At 42.5% G+C, this 14,774-nt stretch overlaps 1 protein-coding gene across 1 annotated transcript; it reads left to right on the top strand.

The window, feature by feature from the left end:
* Positions 1-204: 204 nt before the first annotated feature.
* LAMTOR5 (late endosomal/lysosomal adaptor, MAPK and MTOR activator 5) lies at positions 205-5,170 on the top strand. Its single transcript, XM_060626621.3, has 4 exons — positions 205-338; positions 1,457-1,518; positions 4,064-4,181; positions 4,847-5,170. The coding sequence occupies exons 1-4, from the start codon at positions 304-306 to the stop codon at positions 4,905-4,907; spliced, it is 276 nt and encodes a 91-aa protein (XP_060482604.1). The 5' UTR covers positions 205-303; the 3' UTR covers positions 4,908-5,170.
* The last annotated feature ends 9,604 nt before the right edge of the window (positions 5,171-14,774 follow it).

Here is a 14,774-nt window from a genome sequence, read left to right on the forward strand (position 1 = left end):
CCAAAGGTTGACACCGCTGAGACAAAGTGCCAGGCCGGGAACCAAGAACTCGGCGGCCCAGCTGCACACCTCTCCCCCGAAGGGGAGAACGCGGCGCCGCCAGCTCGTGGCTCTGAAGGTAGCAGGGGCGGAACGAACTCCCCCGAACACAACGAGGAGTTTGCGCGGCGAAGTTTGTCCCTCTGGAGGCGCCGTCCCTGTCTGAGCTCGGTTCATGTCACGTGAGCGAGACGCGCTCCGGGCCAGGGGCGCCGAAGGACGCGACGAGCTGCGGGATCCCCAGCCGCGCGGACGGCGGGCGAGATGGAGGCGACCTTGGAGCAGCACTTGGAGGACACGTGAGTAGTACGGCCTCTTGGCTGACCTGAGGTCGCGGCGGGGGACTTGAGCGGGACAAAGGGTGCGCGCTCCGGGTGCGGGCCTGGCGTGTTGGGGATCCTCTGGCCGCGGGGCGAGGCTGTGAGCCCTGTCCCGGGACCGCGGAGTGGAGGGGGTGGCCCGGAATTAAAATCCCGCGAGGGCTCCGCACCCTCCGTCCCAGAGCTAGTCTCCGCGGCCCAAAGCCAAGGCCAGAACCGCCCGTCGTGTTGCAGTTGTCTGTATGGGCAGGGTCGTTCTTCAGGAGTTTTCAGAAATGGGTTCATTTGGGGGAAGGTCGTACCAGGGGTGCAAAGCGAGCCCTGCAATGTAAATACAAACACACACGTATCTCCTTCCGTGTGTAACCGACCAGTTACTTGGCGCTTGAGAAAATGAAAGACATCTCTTAAATTTTCGAACGAGTACTCTCCACGTAATAAGCAATTGGGAAACTATGAAGGGTGCCGGGGTGGCTCAATCGGTTAAGCATAGGACTTCCGCTCTGGTCATGATGTCTCGGTTCAAGGATTCCAGCGGCGGGTTTGGCACTGTGCTGTCACAGAGCCTGGAGCCTGCTTGGGGTTGTGTCCCCCTCTCTGCCCCCGTTCCCCATTCGTGCTCTGTCTCCTCTCTTTAAAAAAATGAATCAACGTTTAAAAAAAAAAAAAAAAAAAAAAAAAAGAACCAGAGAAGCATGAGGAGGCGTACAGGGAAACAGCTCCCTCCCACCAATGCGCCTCAGTGTCTCCCATTTCCCCTCCTGGAGACAACCAGCCTTACTTTTTGTGCATTTTTAATGCGACAAAATACTGATATTGCAATATTTGCAGTCTTCCAAAGCTCAGCGGTACCCAACACAATCTTTTCTCCCAGCAGACATAAATCGGTTTAGCTATTAAGTTTAAATAAATTCATTGTAATTCAGTTTTTCTCGGGGGTAGGGGGGAGTGGGTGATAATGAAAAAAGATTGAGAAACACTGGTTTAAAGCCCAGCAATGCCTGGTGCATAGAAAAACCTAAATGTGTTGTTGTAATTATTTAAATTCATTTTCTGACATCATCTGCTTCGTTCCCTGGGTGTTCCTGGAATTTTAGAATGAAGAATCCATCCATTGTAGGAGTCCTGTGCACAGATTCACAAGGACTTAACCTGGGCTGTAAGTATCTTGACTGTCAACCCTTTGTTGGATTGCATAGCATCTGATACTGATTCGGAGCCTAGTGTGCTGTTCTCCTGTTTTTACTTCCTGTTATCCTGCCACTGGATACTTTTGTGAGAGTACAGTTTTATCTCCAAACAAGATTAGAAAATTAAAATCTTTCAATTGGTATTTATGAAGGTAGAAATGTGCCTTGCAGTTCTACTGCTACAAAGTTGTTTCTGCTAAAATAGTATTCAAATGATTTTAAATTGGGTCTGGAAAGGACTTCACATAATAGCAGCAGGAATCATTTATTTAATGTGTGTGGACTGCTAGGCTTTGTATATACATTGTCTCTAATTTTCACAGTAACCCAGCAAGATGGATGTTGCTGGGTGTTTTAGTTCACCTACACTTAGCAGTAAGAGAGTAGGCAATAAAAACGGGTTTCGGAGTTCGACACACTTGGGATCAACCCCCTGTACTTCCCTTTGCTAGCAATGTGAACTAGGACCAAAAATAGCCTTTCTGAGCCTCAGTTTCTTTACTAGGTAATGGTTGGTTGTTTGGTTGGTTGGTTTTATAGATTTATTTTCAAAGGGCAAAAACACTTAAGCAATTTAAATGCAAGTTTAAACAGAATTACTCTGTCAAAGCCAGCAATAACGCCAAAACACATTCTCACTTCCAGACACTCACCAGTATCTTCCTTGTCTTCTCTCATTGAAGAAAGGGGGTCTGATATTTTATGCATATACATCCTCCTTATCTGCATTGTAATCTACAATTTCTTGTGGATGCATTACCTTCTCCGTATCTATATCAGGAATTTCAGCCCAAAGTCATCCTCCATGTCCATGATAGTCTCTACTTGGTCCAAACGGTCTAAACTGTTTGGTCTTTTCATTAAATGGGAATTTATTTAGAGCTTTTGTGGGTCAATTTTATCCTTAAGTTTTAAGCCATAAAGAATATGGTCCTTGATTCACTCTAATGTCAAAGGAGGCATGTCATTATACTGGCAGCCCACTTGGGTAACTGTACCCGGAAACTGCCTGAGCAGCCAGGCCTTGGCCAGGGTGGGGGCCTTGGGCAGGGAAGATCAAGGGCAGTTGGCCAACGTGCATGGAAAGGACACCGAGCTGCCATGGCTGTGCCGACCCAGCATCTCTTTACTGGGCTGTTGTCTAATAATGACAATAATTACAGGATTGCATTTATTGAGCTCTTACTGTGTGCCAGGCATCATTCTAAGTGCTCTACACATACTGAGACATTTGATGCTCATAACAACCCTGTGAAGTAGATAAAGAAATCAACGCACAGGTTGAGTAACTTGCCTAAGGTCATGCAGCTAGGGTTGAGCTAGGATTTGAGTCTTGCTCCAAAATCTCTTAGTCACAATGCTAGAAGATTATGTAATATGTGTAAAACACTCAGCACAGAACTCAGACATAATGCTCAATAAATGTAAGCGTTACAGATGAGGAGATAAACCCTGAAAAGTAAGTATCTAAAGCATTCAAATAATTCATGTCAGAACTCGTAAACCAAGGACTCCTGACTCCTTACTCCTCTTTACTGCAGGAATTTTTAAAGCTCTAAATTTTTGCTGGGAGTGTAATTGAAAGAGGGCATCTGCGTAACTCAGATTTCACACAGCTCATTAACTTGGGAGGAAAAAGGCAGGTTTATTCAGGTGCTTGCTGATGAGAAGGCTCAAGTTCAGGTGTGGAAATCTAAAATGAAATAAGTTCCTTCAGGAAACCTTCAAGGCCCGAAAGACTGCACTGTCTGTCCAGCCAGTGTTTTATGTAACAAGAGTAAATCCACCAACGCCAAAGTGGCATATGCCTGTTACCTGACAGTTTCAGGCTTGAGCTTGTGTTGCCTTTATATGTGGAAATATACTGTGAACTTAGTAACTACTTTTTGTATCTGATACCCAAGGTTTAATTATCTACCGGCTGAAACAAACATTAGCAAAAAGCCAGGTAGGTTGATATTTGAAAGCAGCCAGCTTATTCTAGTAGAAATAACTGCTCATAGAATATTCACGTATACTGTCAAGGTGATCTTATAGCTGAACTCCTGAATAAAGGCTTTTGAATCCTTAGAGGTTGAGCTCGGTGAAAGGAAATCAGATTTCCCATGAGGAATTAATTAGTTTCAACAAGTCTCTTGCCCTTGCTGACTGCTTTTTGTCAACTTCACCTCTGAATTTCTTGTTGGTTTCAGTAAGGTTCTTGTAAAATGATTTTATGCCTTTCAGATTGACTTAAATTTACAGCTTCCTTATACGCTTGAGAAGGTGGTTAGAGATGGTGATGAGAGTGACTGAAAATTGAGTGTCAGGGCTTCATTGATTTCAGAACTGTTGTCTGGTTTTCTCATTTCTGGAACCAGCTGAGTGGCAGGGCAATAGTATTTCATGTCAGTACCTAACCTAAAAGACCGTGAACTGAGCCGCCTTTTTGTGACTACATCCTGAGAGATCATATTATAGCTCTGTCCTCCTTTTTGGACAATCAGGTGACATGATTACATCTCTGTCTTCCAGGCCGTGGGACCCTGTCAGATGAGCACGCTGGGGTGATATCTGTTCTAGCCCAGCAAGCAGCCAAGCTAACCTCAGACCCCACTGATATTCCTGTGGTGTGTCTGGAGTCAGATAATGGGTGAGTAGATGTTAACAGTTGCTCTTCTTTTTAATCAGAAAAACCCCTAGGAAACTTGCGTGGGGCCTGCTCTGTGTTATTAGTGATGCTGCATTCAGAGAACTTGGAGGAAGGTTCTCTACCCTTTGGACCACAGGAGGAAATAGACTGATCTCTGAAGCTAATGTGCTTTCAGACCACAATGACATGTAAATGAAGAGTAAAAATTGTCATGAACTATCAGTCTATAAAGAAAAAGAAAGTCATAAGTAGCATAAAGACCAATCAAAGAACAGAAACTACTTCTGTAGTAATAGAAACACTAAAGATCTTCCAAGTGAGCATCCTCAGAATAATAGTAACAAAAGCAGAATACAGAACCATGCACAGTATGATCACAGTTTTGTAAAAAGAGGGGGAAAAAATGCATGTGTAATATACATGGAGATTTAAAAAACAGAACACATTAGTAGTGGTTTTCTCTGAGTGGTAGGATTATAGGATTCATTTTCATATTTTATACTGTTCTGTATTTCCCATATGTTTTCTTGCGTTCATATATTGCTTTCATACATAGAAAAATGATGCATAATATTTTTTTAGTTGTGTCCTAAACCAAATAGCATCTTTAGTCTTCAACAGACTCGCACTTGTAACATTTTACTATCTTCTGCTTTGCCTTTTAGGAACATTATGATCCAGAAACACGACAGCATCACGGTGGCAGTGCACAAGATGGCCTCGTGACATCTCATATCAGTTCCCCAGCCGCCTGTCATAGGCGCTAGATCCTACCTATGTTAATTATCTTGTAGGACTAGGGAAGCCCCAGTAGTTAGGCCATTTATTTAGTGTATATTGGGCACTTTTCTGTCCATTTTAGAGTGAGTTGCTTTTTGACACTCAATGGGCTGACTTCTCAAAATATTAAGAAAGGATCATGTTTTGAAGCAGCAGGTCCAGGTCACTTTGTACATAGAATTTTGTTCAATAAATCTGGTCAACGGAAAGTGTGGATCTTTTCTGGGTTCCTTAAATTCTTAGCAAGTGTTCGTTTATTTCAATTATCAGATTATAGTCTTTTTCTAAAGTCTTTGCTCCAAAGTACTCTCTTCTGTTTCAGAAGCTTCCTGAAATACATATATTCTCTCACAAGTGTCTGTGGATATTAAAAGCAAATTAAGCCTATTTCCACCCCATAATAATAACAACACAATAGCTAATAGCATTGAGTACTTCTAGTATATATGGGGAAGTCCTTTAATTCTCACTGATAACCCAGATGCTATGTTCCGTTAGCTGCCCCAGTTTGCATGTGTCTTAACAAAGGCTAAGGGGTTAGCAGAATAGCCATTTGGACTTAAGACCAACTCAGGGGCACCTGGCTGGGTCGGTCAGTGGAGCCTGTGACTCTTGATCTCGGGGTTGTGGGCTCAAGCCCTACATTGGGTATAGAGTTTACTTAAAAGTAAAATCTTGAGTGGCACCTGGGTGGCTCTGTCAGTTGAGCGTCTGACTTCTGATTTCGGCTCAGGTCATGATTTTCTGGTTCATGGGTTTGAGCTCTATGTCAAGCTCTGCACTGACTGCAAGGAGCCTGCTTAGGAGTCTCTGTCTCCCTCTCTCTGCCCTTCCCCAGCTCATGTGCTCACTCTTTCAAAGTAAATGAACATTAAAATAAAATTATGTTTAAAAAAATAAAATCTGGGGCACCTGGGTGGCTCCATCAGGCGTCCGACTTCAGCTCAGGTCATGATCTCACAGTTCGTGAGTTCAAGCCTCATGTCAGGCTCTGTGCTGACCTCAGAGCCTGGAGCCTGCTTCGGATTCTGTCTCCCTCTCTCTGCCCCCTCCCCTGCTCACACTCTGTCTCTATCTCTCTCAAAAATAAACATTAAAGTTAAATAAAAAAATCTTAGGGTCACCTGAGTGGCTCAGTCATTTTAAGCGGTTTTTTGTTTGTCTGAAGATCCATAAAAACTATACTGAGAAGAGAGGAAACGGGACAGAAATAGAGCAGGGCACAAAGAGAACTTTAATGTTATCTGTAACATTTTATTTAAAAAAGTATTTCCAGAAATATGGAAAATATGAAAAGCCTACGTATATTGAATCTGAGTGGTAGACACATAAGTTTCCACAATACTGTTCTCTCCAATCTTCTAGATGTAATGTTTCATTATTTTCAAAAGTGAAGGAAGGTAATCTAGAACTATAAAGATATAGGGGTGCCTGGGTAGCTCAGTCGGTTAAGCGTCTGACTTTGGCTCAGGTCATGATCTCACAATTTGTGTTTGGGCCCTGTGTCAGGCTCTGTGCTGACAGCTCAGAGACTGGAACCTGCTTTGGATTCTGTGTCTCCCTCTCTCTGTTCCTCCTCTGCTCATGCTCTGTCTCTCTCTCACTCTCTCAAAAATAAACATTAAAAAAAAATTAAGAAATAAAATCTTAAAAGACTGCAACTAAGAGGCTGTACTCTGAACACCCAGACCACTATAAAAATTGGCATGTTTGGCCAGAAAAAAATTCTACCATCTGAACATATAAGACATTTTCTTTAACCTTTATAGTTCTCAATAAAAGAATGGTGCACAAGCAGGCACAGATGAACTCATCTTGTTGAATTTGAATGCAGCTCCTGGTACTCTTTAGCAATTTAATATGTGCGGGGTTTTTTCGTGTTTATTTTTGAGAGAAAGAGAGTGTGAGTGGGGAAGGGGCAGAGAGGGACAGGATCTGAAGCAGGCTCCGAGCTGACAGCAGCAAGCCCAATGTGGGGCTCAAGCTCACAAACCGTGAGATCGTGGCCTGAGGCGAAATTGGACATTCGACTGACCGAGCCACCCAGGCGCCCCCGGGAATTTCACATTTGACAATATAAAAAAAATCTCCAGGATATTATTATTACTGATTCAAGAATGTCAACATCTACAAATCCATGAGGATACAAAGATTTTGCATAAGACCTGGTTCCAGCCTTTGAGCGCGTACTTTGATAGAAGGGGATGTGCATGTATGTTGTCTTCCCCGTACTTCACCCAAACTTGGCACGTGGTGTATATGTTTGCTTTGTTATATATTAAAATAAGTTTGTGTGTTATGTTTGCCTGTCTTGACTGCCGTTGCATAGGTTTTGAGGGCAGGAACTTTGTCTTATTCACACAAGGGTATTCCAAGTACTTAGAACAGTAGTAGGACCCAGTAGGCACTGAATACCTGCCGGATAGAAGTTCACGTAACTAATACAAGGGAGTTTTGTGGTGTGACCTAGGCCTTTCCGTGCAGAGAGAGTGGCAACAGCAAACACCGGTAATAAACCAAGAGGAATATGTATGTAATACTGAATGCTTTAGTTTGGTCTGTGAGGCAGGAGGCAAGAAAGCTGGCAGGTAGGGCGGCCACCTCAAGGAATTTGCTTTGTAAGGGTCCTGGGCCTTATCCTGTTAACAGAATGGAGTTTGGAATACGTGAGCATCAAATTTGAGCTTAAACGCTAATCTGACAAGGTAGACCAAACATGCTTTTTTCAGGCAGAAAAACTTCCTCTTACTTATGTATAGATGTCCAGTTCTCAGCCCCAAGTGACAAGAGCCAGCCTTTAAGTTTTGGCTACGTAGTAGACCCAAGCTAAACAATTTACGTGCATTTAGCTCATTTAATCCTCTTACAGGGTATTATCCCTGTTTCAGAGAGGAAGAAATAGGCTCAGCAAGATAAAGGAGCTCAGGATCAAATATGAGAGACAATTTAAAAAACAAATTGGCAGGAAGGGAACAGAAGAGAATTAAGAATTAAAGATAATTGAATTGTCGAATCTAGAGAGCCAGGGTGCCTTGGAAAGAAGCAGTCAGCTCAGAGGGAAGGACTACAGAGCAAAGATGGCTGGGTTTGATTTTAGATAGGTTGAATTTCTGACAGGACGTGCTGGTGGTAATGCTCAATAACAAACATGCACTAGGGGCTTTGTGGCAGGCACACCACTGAACTTAGAACAAAGTCTGGAGAAGATATTTGCAAACCACATATCAGATAAAGGGCTAGTATCCAAAATCTACAGAGAACTTACCAAACTCAACACCCGAAAAACAAATAAGCCAGTGAAGAAATGAGCAAAAGACACGAATAGACACTTCTCCAAAGAAGACATCCAGATGGCCAACCGACACATGAAAAAATGCTCAACATCACTCATCATCAGGGAAATACAAATCAAAACCACAATGAGATACCACCTGACACCTGTCAGAATGGCTAACATTAACAAGTCAGGCAACAACAGATGTCGGCAAGGATGCGGAGAAAGAGGATCTTTTTTGCACTGTTGGTGGGAATGCAAACTGGTGCAGCCACTCTGGAAAACAGTATGGAGGTTCCTCAAAAAATTAAAAATAGAACTACCCTACGACCCAGCAATTGCACTACTAGGTATTTATCCGAGGGATAGAGGTGTGCTGTTTCAAAGGGGCACATGTACCCCCATGTTTATAGCAGCACTATCAACAATAGCCAAAGTATGGAAAGAGCCCAAATGTCCATCGGTGGATGAATGGATAAAGAAGATGTGGTATATATATACAATGGAGTATTACTCGGCAATCAAAATGAATGAAATCTTGCCATTTGCAACTACGTGGATGGAACTGGAGAGTATTATGCTAAGCAAAATTAGAGAAAGACAAATAAATATCATATGACTTCACTCATATGAGGACTTTAAGGTACAAAACAGATGAACATAAGGGAAGGGAAGCAAAAATAATATAAAAACAGGGAGGGGGACAAAACATAAGAGATTCTTAAATATAGAGAACAGAGAGTTACCAGAGGGTTTGTGGGGGGAGGGGGGATGGGCTAAATGGGTAAGAGACTTAAGGAATCTACTCCTGAAATCATTGTTGCACCATGTGCTAACTAACTTGGATGTAAATTATAAAAAATAAATAAATTACAGAAAGCATTTGCTCAAAAAAATAAAATAAAGACAACACAGTGTTAATAGTCAAAAAAAAAAAAAAAAAAAAGAACAAAGTCTGAAATTGTTACCCTGGTCTCCCAAGCCTGCATGATCCAACCCCGTCCACCTCTTACGCCTCATCCCAGGCCGCTCTCTGCCCACACATATCCCCTCTGTCTAGCAAGGGCCTGGCACGAAGGAGGCAACTTTGTTGAATGAAATTAATAAGTGAACATACTTTCCCATTTAATCCTCCTAACAACCTTCGAGTAGGTCCCAGTGCACCCAATTTTGCTGATGAAACAAGTGCCACCAAGGGCTCTGGGCTGGACATGGCTGATTTTCTCGTCTGTACAGAGCAGAAACTAAGGAGGACTGTGGGTGTGCATACACGTATATCTCCTATGGTTCTATACATCTCCTACTGGTTCTGCTTCTTATACTACACACACACACACACACACACACACACACACTATATATATATATATATATATAACAAAAATATACTATATAACTGTATAAGAATATATATCTATATTGTTAGTCCTCACAAAAAATTTGCAAAGTAGGATTAGCCACATTTTACAGGTCTGAAAACAGACTCAGGGTAACTTGTCCAGAGTCTCCAGGCTTAAAAAAGAGCAAAGTTGAGGGGCGCCTGAGTCAGTTAAGTGTCCAACTCTTGGTTTCAGCTCAGGTCATGATCTAACGGTTCATGAGTTCGAGCCCCGCGTCGGACTCTGCACTGACAGCAGGGAGCCTGCTTGGGATTGTCTCTACTTCTCCCTCTGCCCCTCCCCCCACTAAAAAATTAAACAAACAAACAAACAAACAAATAAAAAACCCAGCAAGGTTGAGATTCTACCCAAGTCTGTGTGTCCCACTACACCTGAAATGTACGTGTTCCGAGTGGTCCATCCCTGAGGACTCCCAGCATCCAGGAGTGACTAACTTCAAATCTGACCTCCAGCCCTCAGCATCAGAACTCTCTATGAATACAAAGGTTAGCTGGGGACGCCTGGGCGGCTCAGTCAGTTAAGCGTCCAACTTTGGTGCAGGTCATGATTTTGTGTTCGTGAGTTAGAGCCCCACATTGGTTTTTTTGCTGTCAATGTGGAGGCTGCTTTGGATCCTCTGTCTCCCTCTCTCTTTGCCCCTCCCCCGCTCATGTTTCTCTCTCTCTAAAATAAATATTAACAAAATAATAATAAAAGGCTAGCTAGCCTCATGCTGCAATCAGAATCATAGACAGCCTTGCTTTAAAAGAGCAACAAGTGCTCTCAGCTACAGCTTAGGCTGTTGCTGTGTAACAGAAGTCCCTAGACTTTCTTGCTAAAGTGGTTTTAGATAATAGAATTGCTTGAGATTACTTGTGGCTGAACAAGGAGGAGGCTCTACTATAGCAAGTATCTCCTGCTATAACCTGGATCGACACCCGGTCTTACAACAAATAGAAGAAATTCACAGGCCTCTTGGCTAAAGCCAACAGGACACCATTAGACTGAGGGGGCTCAAATGCCTGGGCAGCCTACATAAGTAAACCCAAATCTAAGCCTGTACATGCCTGAAGGTTATGAAGTTGTAATTTAAGGACAATCACGGCCAACTAGGCTTTAAGCTATATCCAATCAATAGTTTCCTGGCTTCTGCCTTTTCTCTATAAAAGTCTTTTCTGGAATTCCTGTTGGCAGAGTGCTCGTAACTACTTCAGGTTTGGTGCTGCTGCCTGATTCAAGTCAATTTTTGCCCAGACTCTTACAGTTTATCGCTTAACACTATGCTGAAGGCAGAGGTTGGGGCCCCAGAACTCTGGTACCTGTGCTTTCGCTGCTCCTCTGGGACCTCCCAGAGGAGGTCATGCTTATTTTACAGAAAACATACATGTCTCCCAGAGTTTGGAGAGGTTTCCTGGCTAGAAATGGCAGTCTTCAGTAAGTTCTGTCTATTTGGGTGACCTCTTGTGTACTCACTAGAGTCTACTTGGCAATCTGGAGTTGAAGTCCCATTTCAATTGCTTTTTAAAAAATTTTTTTTAAATTTTTATTTATTTTTGAGAGACAGAGTGAGAAAGAGCGCGAGCAGGGGAGGGGCAGAGAGAGAGACAGAGAGAGACAGAGAGAGACAGAGGGAGACACAGAATCTGAAGCAGACTCCAGGCTCCAAGCCATCAGCACAGAGCCAGATACAGGGTTTGAACCCACATAACTGCGAGATCATGACCTGGGCTGAAGTCAGACGCTTAACTGACTGAGCCACCCAGGCACCCCTCAATTGCTTTTTTAATTCTTGATAACCTTAAATCCAAACACCTCGCATGGAAAGTATATACTTGCAATTTTAATGAAATCTTTCTTCTTGCACTTGGGAAATGGTTTCATTTCCTAGAAAATTACTGGGATAATTCAGTTTTCTTATCCCGTTTCCTTCCTCTGTTCCATCCTCCACATCAAAAAAATAAAATATAATAAAAAAAGTCAACAGAAAATTGTCTCTCATCTCCCCAGCACCAATGTTCTAGGTTTTAAACCATAGGTATTTTAGACCAAAGTCTGTTTTTCTTGTATCATGTGGAAAATCTGCACATATTTATGTATCTTCTTTTAAAATTGTTTTTAAATGTTTATTTATTTTTGAGAGAGAGAGAGACAGACAGACAGACAGCACACAAGCAAGGGAGGGGCAGAGAGAGAGAGGGAGACACAGAATCCGAAGCAGGCTCCAGGCTCTGAGCTGTCAGCACAGAGCCTCCTCCACTTTTTTTTTAAAGTAAGGGGCTTCTCAGGCTCTTAAAACCAAACTCTACAATACTTTTTGATTAAAGTGCTAGCAGAAGCACAGCTTAGTGGTTTGGGAAGATGCCCTGTAAGTGTTAACAAAGGCAAAGATCATGCAGTTATGTGGTGCTGGTGCTAAGGATCCAATAAACCTTCAGGAGGGGGCAAAAACCCTAAAAGGAGAAGGTGAAGGCTTTTCAGACAGTTGTTTGTTGTTACTAACAATGTTTCTAATTGTTAGCGTGTTGTACTTACTAACATCTTAACAAGCATATTTTAATAAACATCTGTGGGACTAATTTTTTTGGAGTATTGGTGGGGAGGGGGGACACTTGTTCTTTTACAACAAGGCTTCTATGATCTGATCACAGGATGAGATGAGGCTAGCTAGCCTTTTTTATTATTTTTTAAATATTTACTTTTGAGAGAGAGACAGAGAGAGAATGTGAGTGGGGGAGGGGCCAAGAGAGAGGGAGACAGAGGATCCAAAGCAACAAAGAGCCCACTGTGGGGCTCAAACTCATGAACCATAAGATCATGACCTGAGTCGAAGTCAGACGCTCAACCCACTAAGCCACCCAGGCGCCCCTAGCTAGCCTTTGTATTGATAGAGATCTTTGTATTGATGAGGGCTGGAGGTCAAATTTGAAGTGTGGCAGAATAGTCAGTCACTCATGGAGGCTGGGAAGGCTGCACAGTCCTCACGGAAGATCCACTAGGAACATGTGCATCACACAGGGAGCTCTCAGATGTAGTGGGAAACACGGACTTGGTTAGAATCTAACTGTAGATTCACTAATAGTTGCCAGAATAACTGAGCATTGTCTTCCTGTGCATTAACATAGAGAAAAAAGCAAGTAGAGAAAAGGCAAAAAGAATAAAGGTTTCATATTGAAGATGTATTTCTCAATCCATGATCTAAGGAAAGCTGTCCACCTAAGGATGCTATCTCCCTCTAGGAGAAAACTCCTCAGCCAATTTTAATTTTAGACCTCCAGCTGGTATGCTGTCCCAAAGTCTGGAGGAGCCCTTTTTAATTGGAGATGTGGACCCAGGGTTCAAGTCCCTGAAATTTGGCGGCCAAATTTGGGTAGTAAGATGGACCTGGTATGGTCCTTTCCCTCTTTCCAAGGTGGTTCAAGGGCCTTATTTGTTTTTAGTGATTTTAAATCAGAAGAATGGGTGAAAGTTAGAAATGTTTCATAGCCAGATATCTGAGATTACTAGAAGAATTCAGGATCCAGTCTGGTTTACAGGTGTGTAGCAAAACCTCAAAGACAATGAACAGCACTAGAATTTGATATCTGTTGGGGTGGAAGAATTTACTATGCCCTTCAGGGTCCTTCTAGCTAGACTAAGGGAAAAAAGGACATAAGATTAACAGGAGAAAATTAAATTTAGCTTCGTAAGTACAGAGAATCTGCACAGACGTGAAATTGCAAAGACAGTGAAACAACGCGATGCTAATATGAGTTAAGGAGAGGGGCAGGGGTCAAAGGATACAAAAGGGAGAAAGACCATTAGCAGGAATGTGAGAGATGTTTGGAAAACAACAGTTGCCCAATTATGCAGATAAGTTTCTTAGGGAAAGAGGAATCTGTTAATAGGGCTCTTCCTGATAGAAGGAGGCGGTTGACAGAGAGGTAAAGACCTTTTCCTGAATCTGCTGACTTTTGATTGGTTTTAACTCAAAATAAAGTTCATACCAAAATGGCTCATCTTGGGGTGGCCTGCCCTTGGCACCTATGGGTTCATGGGTCAACTGTAATTTGTTTGCAAAATAAGTCCAGTCTCATTAAATTTGGCCCAATTAATTACATAGGTGCACTAAGAACAGTGATTGACTATACAGGCTCCTATTTATTTATTTATTTATTTATTTATTTATTTATAAATTTTATCTAAATCCAAGTTGGGTACCATAGAGTGTAAGAATGGTTTCAGGAGTAGAATTTAATGATTCATCACTTACAAAAAGCACCCAATGCTCATCCCAACAAGTGCCCTCCCTAATGCCCATCACCCATTTAGCCCATCCCCCCACCCAACACGCCTAGGCTCTTTTCTGCTTTGCTGGAAGTTTTTATAAGGAATATTAGATTGGACTTTTAAAGCCTCTCCAGGTCAAGGAAAAGAAGCAGCCAAGTCAAGGGCTTACCATCAGACTTCAGATTTGGCTTAACACCTCTCTTCTTGAGGTCCCCAAGATATCCTGAGGTTCCTGGGTCTGCTACAAAGCGACCTTCCTGACTCACCTGGTAAGGCTGTTGAGAATCCTGAAAACAGGGTATTAGGCCAGTTTTTCCAAAGTGCTTTATTGGTTCCATAAAGTCAACTTTACTTCCTTAAAACAATCTGGTCATATGTGTTATTTTATGCATATAATTTTACGTACATATTTTATGCCTGTGCTCAAACATGACATTCAAGTCAAAGCATTGTTAAAACAACCAATGTTTTCAATCCTGTCCTGTTATAAGGGCAGCTTGTTATTGACCTTTAGGCAAGTAACTATATTGTCATGAAAATAAGACTACTCAACACATTTCTATATTCTGGAGGGATCAGGTAGGGAGAAACAATAAATGTTTCAATTGTTTACAAAGGTATTAGTTTACTCAATTGCCTTAAATCATTAATAACTTAAAAGAAAAAAGTTTCCAGGGTACCTGGGTGGCTCAGTTAAGCATCCAACTCTTGGTTTCAGCTCAGATCATGATCTCATAGTTCGTGGGCTTGAGCCCCACATTGGGCTCAGAGCTGACAGCGCAGAGCCTGCTTGGGATTCTCTCTCTCTCTCTCTCTCTCTCTCTCTCTCTCTCTTTCTCCCTTTCTCTGCTCCTCCCCAGCTTGTGCACACATGCTATCACTCTCTCTCTCTCT

Source organism: Panthera onca, chromosome C1 (assembly GCF_046562875.1).
Source record: "Panthera onca isolate mPanOnc1 chromosome C1, mPanOnc1 haplotype 2, whole genome shotgun sequence".
In the NCBI taxonomy this organism is placed as follows: Eukaryota; Metazoa; Chordata; class Mammalia; order Carnivora; family Felidae; genus Panthera; species Panthera onca.